The following is a 9,022-nucleotide window of genomic DNA, read 5'->3' on the forward strand; positions in this document are numbered from 1 at the left end:
AAATGGAAGATGCCCAACCTATTTAAAATCATTTTTTTAAAAATTATGTAATGATACTACTTTTGACTAGTAATAAATTTTTCCCGAGGCTTCTGAGATAATAAAACTTAAACATGAAATATTTTTCATTTAGGATCTCGAAGAAAACATCACATAAAAAGATGAACATAATTATACTTAAAGGGTAACAAATATTTTACAAACTAGTAGAGTCATCGTGTTAAAAGGTTTGTAATACGACATCAAAATAAGCCGAAGTAAAAATACATGTGATTGTCCTAACTACAAAAATATTTTTGGAAAGATTCATAAAAATATCCAGTAATTGCATCTACTATTCGGGTACGGAAATGCAAACACAAGCATGTCGTGATTGAAAACTTCCCTTACTTAAATTTCATCTATTGTTCTTAACGTCAAATTGTAACCATATTAATAGTCACAAAACATTTGTGATTATATCGCCAAAGTTTTCTAAAAACATAATTATAACCTTACCGTCACGAAACACTAGGGGGTCATATCGCCATTTTTTTTTCTAAATTTCACTTCTCGTAGTTTTGACCATTCATGGACATTCTATTTTCTTTCGTAAATAGCCTGTGCGTAACATTATGATTAGCATCATGTCACCATACCATAACACAAGTTATGTACATGCATCATAAAATACCATAGGTTTACTAAAGATTCATGGTCATAACTCTTATCATACTCATCACATCTCAGAAAAAAAATTCATTTTAGTACCAAATTGTCACTCTAACATCAAGGCAATATGGCCATCTCATTACATTCCCTAATTCTTATGGCTTGTAAAGATAAGAATGTGTAATGCAGTTTGTGACATACCATCATAACATATTATCATTTCCTCCGAGACTATCCCTTCTATCGAGCCTCAATACATGCAGTTCATAAGCTCAAATCCTCGTGCCACACTTGTTGCTTATACGAATGCCAATGACATTCTTGTAAAATACAAATTACAATAAGCCAAAGAGTTGTGAGTGACCTTGAGATATTTTCTTTCAAGCTCGAAGATAACGATACAACAACCCTTGACTAGAGTGAGTAAATGGAAGAGGGTAAGAGTAATCCCAGCAGAACATGGATATTCAATCACTTAAGAGGGTTAAGAAGGGATTTTGATGCAAAACTATTCCACTCAAATTTAACAAAGTATGGGGTAGATAAAAGAAAGCTAAGAATTACTAAATGCTGCTAAAAGTTCAGTACATGAAATTCATCTTTTAAACAAAACCAGAAATCTCTAAAGCCAAATATAATCAATTTAGGAGAGAGCATAATCAAGTCTGGTACCGTACACGAAAAATAAATATACCATGATCAAAACAGAGACTGTCATTTCATCCCAGTGAAAAGAAACAAGGACCCGCATCTTCAATCACCCTTTCTCCTGAACGAACATCCCTCGGTGAGTCTAGCGCGCCCACCAGTTGGCTGGCATAAGACTGTCTGGCAGTTACCGCATACCACAACAGTTTGTGAGTGGCTGAAGACAGTGGTACTGCATTTCATCACAAAACAACAATCAGAAACTTTCAATATAAAACATCTTCAGACAGAATCTACGAGAATTATCAATATAACAAAGTAATGAAAAGTGATGGGGCTTACATGTTGAAGCATCCCTGGCACTTAACATCCTTCAAATCAACGGTACGCAACGATTAAAGGGAAAGCTTGTCAGAATATAATATAAATCAAGGCAAAAAAATATATACATATATATGCTTCCAAGAAGAGCCCCAAGAAACACTCTGTAGGATAGTAAACAGATGCGCTGAATTTGACTAGAATATCATTAAAAAATGGCATGGAGTTGAATAGAAGCAACAATAATACCATGAAGAAGGAGTTGGGTGATTGCACAAGGCGCTTGAGCTTGTGCTTCCTCTTCTCTAGCTCAGCAGGAGGATTCAGCAAATCAATATCGTTTTGGAGAACCTATTGGCATAAAACAAAACATCCCCATTTGAATAACTTAAAAGTTCAGAATCTGAAACAACGTTTTAAGGCCACAAAATTGCAACAAGAACCAACAGCATTGAATTGATAAGAATAGTGGTCCAACCACAAGTCAACAAACAAAATCAGCATCAAATTATATGCCTCTCAGTTATCACATGCTCCAACAAGTGTTTGAATGGGTAACTTTAGTAGTTGACTTTTTGGTTTTTTTTATTAAAAAAATTCCCAGACATGTTAAGGACACATAAAAGACGCATTCAAATCACTAAGAAGTAATGTTAAGAACACATGTGGGATGTACTCAACGGAAATAGGAAGAAAAATAATGTTAAAATACATAAACATATATATATATACACACACTTCCTTTTTTTTTTTATGAAGAAATGTTCCTTCCAATTTCAGAAAACCACGCCAAGATAAAACAGCAGCAACATTGACAAAAAAGAAAATGTTAAAACAAAAAATAAAAACTCTGCAAAGTTCTGTGTATCAGATGTAATCCACCGCCGTGCAATCCACCAAATTGCGTCAGGTTTCCAGTTTTCCTAAATGAAAAATACTTCATTGCACTAAATCGACGACAAGTATTCCTCTTCCTACTCGACTTATTTAAATATAATTTAAAGCTAACTTCCTGCTTACCCTTCCCAAAAAATCGTTGACAACAAAAAAATCTCTCAATTCTTCAATGCAAAGATAATCGAAGAAAAAACAGAGACAAAACCGCAGTTTTTCATGTAAGAATAGGTTTAAAATGCATCAATTCTTCTATCTTCCGTCTACAAAGATGAATCAACACACTCGAAGTGTCTCAAGCAAAAGTGCAGAGCATAAAATACACCTAAACACATTCAACTTCGCGGCCACACAAATCTCGAACATAACCAAAACGGGAAACACAATACAATTAATCAAGATGAAGAGGAATGAGAACTAACCATCTTGAAAAATTCTGGAAAGGAACAGACGAAAGAGTGAAATCCTGCGCAAGCCAAAAGAAAGGAGCGCACGACCGCAACAGAGGGAGAGAGCAAGAACCCTAAAACCTCGATCTTTATATATAGTGATGCGTGAGGCGGTACAGAAATGGGCTTCTTAAGTTTGAAAAGACAGTTTGGGCCTTAAGTTGGATAATAGATATGGGCCTTGTAGTCATCTTCGGCTGACCTTTTGATATTTCAATAATGCCCTTCCCAACTTATCATTTTGCCTTTTGCCCCCCACTTTTTTTTTTCTTTTTCTTTTTTTTTAATTTAATAATTTATTTGGGTCCTTCAAATTTGAACTAATTTCTTTTTGGTCCTTCAATTTAAAAACCAATTGATATATGGTCCCGAAATTCTAAGTTTGATTCTAATTGGTCGTGCGCACAAAATTAATTTGTAATTGAACATTAATATAATAAATAAATTATATATAAAAAAAGTCAACTGATTTATACCGTCAAAGTTTAGTTGACATATGTTAATTAACACATCATCGTTTAGTTTATTCTCTATTATGGACGGTTTATAAACAAATTTCATACTTCATGTACCACTTAAAAATCAAATTACAATTTTCAAGAATTCGAAAATCTGGACTTTACTAATAAAAAAATATTGTTGTACATTTAGAACATATGTGAATAGGGTGCAAATTTCTTACGTATAGTGTTCATATGAGATGAGTCTATGTGAAGTGTTCGTTCTGCCCGACAATACTTTTTAGTAATTATTAATACATTGAAGAAGATATGTCAAAATCTATGTAAGGTCTCCTATGTGTTCCCAAGCGCTAGGAGATCAAGAGAAAGGTACTTTTCAAAGGTCAATAAATCCCGAAAATACACATTGACGTACAAAGATGTATCAAGATTGTCAAAAAAGTGAAAAGAGACATTGCTAAGTATAATGGTTATATATGAAGTGAAGAAGATATGTCCTATGCATAATTTCTTATCTGAGTTTATATTACTAAAACAGAAGATCTGCTTGGAATAACTTTATGATCTCTCGCCACCAATAGAATTGTCGATCACGAATGAAGTTGATCGACATCTGTAACCTTTCAAACTCAACTTCGTGCAAGAACGATGAGAAAGAGCAAGGTAGAGAAATTGTTCTTTCGGACAGTATGCTTCATGAATAATATTAGAGATGTAAAAGATTATTCTACTCTTGACCAAAAAAAATGAGCAACAGCAACTCGGAAAACAAACATATAATGTAACATTGACTCAAAGTTAATCTTAAAAACTAAACCACAGCCTCTCCATTGTACAACTACCACATAGCTGTATGATCTGCGAATGTCTCCTTAGTCGCGTGATTCCTCGTCGCCACTGCTATGGATCAGCTGATCGATTAATCAAGTAAGGTTAGTATAAAGTTGACTGAGGATGAACAAATAACAGTAGATTTAGAGAGACATGCTTACCAGGGAGCCAACTCTCTCATATGCTTCCATTACTTTTGGGTTTTGCTCGTCTTCATAACCCACTTGCAGTATTCTTGGTCCGTTGATGGACCAGAATGCTCTCCGGCCAGCATCCTAATAGGAGCAAAGAAACTATGATACTTTTGAGCCAAGAAGCATAGACCCTTTAAGGTTTTCACAGCAAGATGACAAACAAAATGAAAGGGGTATTCAAGTAGAAATGTATTCATCTCTTTAACCTGTAATATGATCATGTATATAGCCTCCAACGCTTGAACTCGAATTTCAGGGTCATCGATTTGCTCGCGCTCAATTGAGAGTGCAGTACCAAGCTCAAGTGGCATTTTTGATGTATCCTCCTCCTTGTAAACCTGCTTGCACGCATCGATATAAATGTTTAGTAAATATTCTCGTTATCGATATAAATGCATCGATAGACTGAAAATATTTAGTATATTCTCGTTATTCCTCTTTCCTTATTTACCTATCTTATTACTTGCCTTGTATATTTTTTACCATTGTCACTATTTCCTCCCTGGTACAAATATTCTCTTTGAACTTTAGGGTTGTATTATTCCAAGAAATATGAATTAAGATAATATTATTACTCGAGTAAAAATAACAAAAAATTCTAGAAACTGACTTTAAGCATCAATATGAAAGATCCCTCATAAATGCAAAAAAAGAAAGAGCATGTGCAGGTGCCTCTCAAAGCCTTCAGTCGTCTCATTCTTTCTTTCTTTTTTTTAGTGTTTCAATTCCAGGCTGTGGGGTGAAATTTTAACGTTGCATACATATGAACAGGGAGAATCTAACATAGTTTGGCTGCAGGCGATGAAAAGATCGTTCAACACAGAGTTCAGCAAGCTGGACTTTATTTATATTTGCTGTAAATATTAGGCGTGTGTTCCTGTATTATATTTGCTGTATTTACTTAGTTTCTAGGTAGACGCCATGCTCCCTTATAAGAAACCTTGGCTGCAACAGCCTTGAAATGGCACAACCTACTTCCAACTATGAAATCCTAGTCCTAACCATAACCAAAATAGTTAGAGCCAAGGGAGTTGCCATATAACCCATTCCATTTTGATCTCTAAGAAGTACATAAAAGTATTACCTTGTTCCCAGCAACAGGGAGAAGTAAAGCTGGCCAAAGGAACTCCGCTATCAAGAGTAAATTTTGCAACTGGCCTTCTGCTTCAAAGCAACAATTTCTGAGAGTTCCAAATACCTTAAACAAGCAAATCAAATGAAGACATGAGTCCAGTGATCCAACATCGATTGAAGATGTACTTAGATCATATCTAAACTGTAAATAATTGAACAACAAGTATAGAGTTGGAATCTGGGCTGAAATAAGTAAATAACCAATCACAAGCATGTCTTAGTTTCCCAAATTACCAAAAAAATAAAAATAATATGTTGGTACCAATCATGTACATCAGTCAAAATGTAAACTAGTTAGGGCATCTTTCTTTTTGGTTGTTTTGTCTTTTTCTGTTCCCATCGTGAACTTTTGTTCTTGAACATTTGTCTTCCTTTATACACATTGAAAAGTTGTTTCTTGTTCAAAGAAAAAAGTTAGCAGTGTTTAAGTAATTCTACAATAACCTCGTTTAGAAGCTTGAACTTCTTTAGACATCCATCGGACTTACTCCATTCTTCCGAAGTTGACTAGTCGAATCATACTGCCTAATTATCTGCTTCAAAAGTCCCCGCTTTGGATCAAGTAAAAGCTTCCTTCCAGCTTCCTTCTTTGATATGTTCACAAGTATGGAAGCCACATGCTCAAAGGGATCATCTAGTAGAGAATAAATTTAGAACATCAATGAACACTGAAAACTTTAAATTGCAGGATATCAATGTTGGGTTCTATACAACATTAATGTTTGGAGAGGTTAGGTTATGGCTGCAAAGGATCTGGCCTTGAGGTATTGCAATTATTTATTTATTTATTTATTTTACTAGAGAGACCAAAGAACTGGTAAACACATTTCCAAGTGCAGCACAGCAAATTAAGTTGGTAAACCACTGCAAGTGGAGATCTTAGAAGAAACAAAGATAAGTGAAAAACCTTGCGACCCTAAATATTTAAATTTTATATTATAAATATGGAGTCCAAAATTCTTGAAAAGTAACATATCGTCCAAAGCACACTGAAGTAGAGAAGAAGCAAGACATACCACTGGATTCGCTTTCCGAACGACAAAATGATCTGACAATCTTCATAACATAGAGACCTTGCATCTTGTCATCTCCAGTCTACGAAGCAGAATTGATAACCATAAGAACTATTTTCTTAGTTCATTAAGATCATGAAAGCCTAAACTATTTGTAAAGGAAATCCTTAAAATATTCTCAAACAAATTAAAAAAATAGCTCATTTCAACATTAACCAAAGAAAAGGCCACTGTAACATTGTAGGCACACCTGCAGTAACGAGGCAATACCAACATCCAACTGTGTTAAATTAACCAGAAACATTACTAGCAACTGTCTAATGCTGGAGTCCACATTATACAAAAGATCCATAACTGCTCCAATCAGTCCCAATTCTATCATCTTTGCAGCTAGATCAGAATTTTGTGAAAGATTAACAAGAGCTTCAGCTGCAGGTTCTGCAACATCCTGAAATGATGGACAATATATCAATACGGAATTATTCATATTCTATGAGTAGCTTTTGCCAAATACTTTGAACCATACTACCAACGCATGGCCAACTTCCTTAAATTAATAATATCCACCAAATAGGTTTCGCGACAGTTAAAGAAATTACATAATATAAGTGCATCCCATCATAAGCCTTGAAGCCCACCTTCTTAATGATACAAATGAAGTAATGAAATTGAAACGCTAAATTTCCGTAGTGTAAAGCATGAGTTATATTTAAACCATAATCAGCAGGAAATATTATGACAACTTTTGCCAGCCTATCAATAATCAGCAAGATTAACACAGTGTAATAATAAAAGAAAGGAATAATAATTGATGTTTATTATGAACACATGTTCAATAAAACTCTCTGAGATGTTCAGTTGTTTGCTTATGCATAACGTTTAGGACAAATGGAATTTTTAATTCAAACTCTGCCATCCAACATGATAGAAAGAAGAATGCATGACAGCGTTAATAACCAACTCTATAAAGAAGAAAGATGCACACCTTTTGTTCTCTCAAGAGTCGAGCTAATGACGGTAGCAGAACGGTTGGATACTTGGCAAGAGACTGCAGCCCATCCTCAGACCCAGTTAAACCTTGAACAATATCTATGGCTCCTTTCCTCAACTATACAGCAAAAAAAACAAAATTCTGATACTTATAAATTTATAAAACCTAATTGTTATTACAGGCAAACTGAATTAGCAATCCACTGAGGTAAACACAATATTCGTCTGGCAACCACAGAACTTCCCATATTCAACTTTCAGTTTTAATACATCACTCATTGTAAGAAATAAAAGGCGTCACAGGGATCAAAACGTGCAAATTTAACTTCTGAAACACTTGAAACAGGAAATGAATCATCTAATTCTAGGCAAATAAAACAGAGCAAGTGAATGTAAATTGAATTGATGCAATAAAATCATGGATTGGGTTTAAATTTTAACATTTCATAGAAAAAACAGCATTGTATACTGCATCTCACCAACTCATCGACCTACTACAAAATGAATCTCTGAAAACCCTTAATCGACATCGAAAGAGATGGGGAATTCACAGATAATAATGGCTTTTACAAATAAAGAACAGATGAGAGGCATAATGGGACTTACTTGAGGTGAGGGCGAAGAGAGAAACTGTATCAATTCTTCTAGTTCAGTCGCCATATGCTCTTTGTTGCTGAAGAAGGGTGTTTCTTCTCCGATGAGTGGAATTGCCCTTTTTCAAATTACAAAACTCTACATATAGGTTTTTAGACTTTAAGTGGCTGATATAATAACAGCAAGGTGTTTAAAATAGATCATAATTAGCTATACAGGCCTCATGCAATAATAATTTGGTTTTAAAAAATTCAGCTAACTAACATTAGTTTTCAAAAAATTGTTTAAGATATGTAAGAACCCAAATAGAGAATTTAGGAGGAAACATGCACAAGTTTTAAAAACATAAAATAAAATTGTTATCAAATGAAACCTAAGTTAAATAAGTAGCTTAATTTCAATCAATACGTGAAAATCCCTCTACAAAAAAAAATAGACATAAAAAAAGTATTAGAAAAATTATCTACAATCAATAATTATTATCTTGAGAGGCCATTTGTAGATTATTTTGCTGCTTTGTCAGGCCCATTAATAATTATAAGATATATACTTTTAACTTAACTTATAAGATGCCCTTTAAATGCTAGAATATGAAATTTTCTCTTTATTTATATGGTTACTAACTATATTTACAGCTAATTTAATTTACAAAGATTAGTCTTAAAATCTCAAAAGTTTGACGGTTTAAAAAACTGAACCTCTAATTTTAAATTTTAAATTATGTTGTAAAAGTTTAAGAATATGAATTTTTTTCTCAAATCTTTGATTATAGCTTATATCTAAAAGATATTAACAAGTTAAAACGTTTCGAGAAAAAAAAAAAAAAAAAAAAAAAAAAAAAA

General features: G+C 33.7%; 2 protein-coding genes across 2 annotated transcripts in view; both read right to left on the reverse strand.

The window, feature by feature from the left end:
* Positions 1-1,146: 1,146 nt before the first annotated feature.
* Positions 1,147-3,042, reverse strand: LOC111445250 (40S ribosomal protein S27-2). The gene is made up of 4 exons (XM_023083520.1): positions 2,937-3,042; positions 1,870-1,971; positions 1,642-1,670; positions 1,147-1,531 (listed from the first exon to the last, which is right to left on the reverse strand). The coding sequence occupies exons 1-4, from the start codon at positions 2,937-2,939 to the stop codon at positions 1,405-1,407; spliced, it is 261 nt and encodes an 86-aa protein (XP_022939288.1). The 5' UTR covers positions 2,940-3,042; the 3' UTR covers positions 1,147-1,404.
* Positions 3,043-4,088: 1,046 nt separating this feature from the next.
* LOC111445249 (protein HGH1 homolog) overlaps positions 4,089-9,022 on the reverse strand; it is a 6,416-nt gene continuing 1,482 nt past the window's right edge. The window contains exons 2-10 of the mRNA XM_023083519.1: positions 8,193-8,318; positions 7,582-7,704; positions 6,847-7,044; positions 6,600-6,678; positions 6,072-6,217; positions 5,534-5,647; positions 4,656-4,787; positions 4,417-4,530; positions 4,089-4,335 (exon numbers count right to left, since the gene is read on the reverse strand). Coding sequence (XP_022939287.1) covers positions 4,297-4,335; positions 4,417-4,530; positions 4,656-4,787; positions 5,534-5,647; positions 6,072-6,217; positions 6,600-6,678; positions 6,847-7,044; positions 7,582-7,704; positions 8,193-8,246 — 999 coding nt within the window. The 5' untranslated portion in view covers positions 8,247-8,318 and the 3' untranslated portion in view covers positions 4,089-4,296. The remainder of the gene's footprint in view (positions 4,336-4,416; positions 4,531-4,655; positions 4,788-5,533; positions 5,648-6,071; positions 6,218-6,599; positions 6,679-6,846; positions 7,045-7,581; positions 7,705-8,192; positions 8,319-9,022) is intronic.

Source organism: Cucurbita moschata, unplaced genomic scaffold, assembly GCF_002738365.1.
Source record: "Cucurbita moschata cultivar Rifu unplaced genomic scaffold, Cmos_1.0 Cmo_Scf00007, whole genome shotgun sequence".
Lineage (NCBI taxonomy): Eukaryota > Viridiplantae > Streptophyta > Magnoliopsida > Cucurbitales > Cucurbitaceae > Cucurbita > Cucurbita moschata.

Coding starts and splice junctions, on each gene's coding strand:
- LOC111445250 (XM_023083520.1), bottom strand. Junction 1,671..1,869: donor CACCCAACTCCTTCTTCATG/GTATTATTGTTG, acceptor GTTGATTTGAAG/GATGTTAAGTGCCAGGGATG. Junction 1,532..1,641: donor TGCCAGGGATGCTTCAACAT/GTAAGCCCCATC, acceptor GATGAAATGCAG/TACCACTGTCTTCAGCCACT.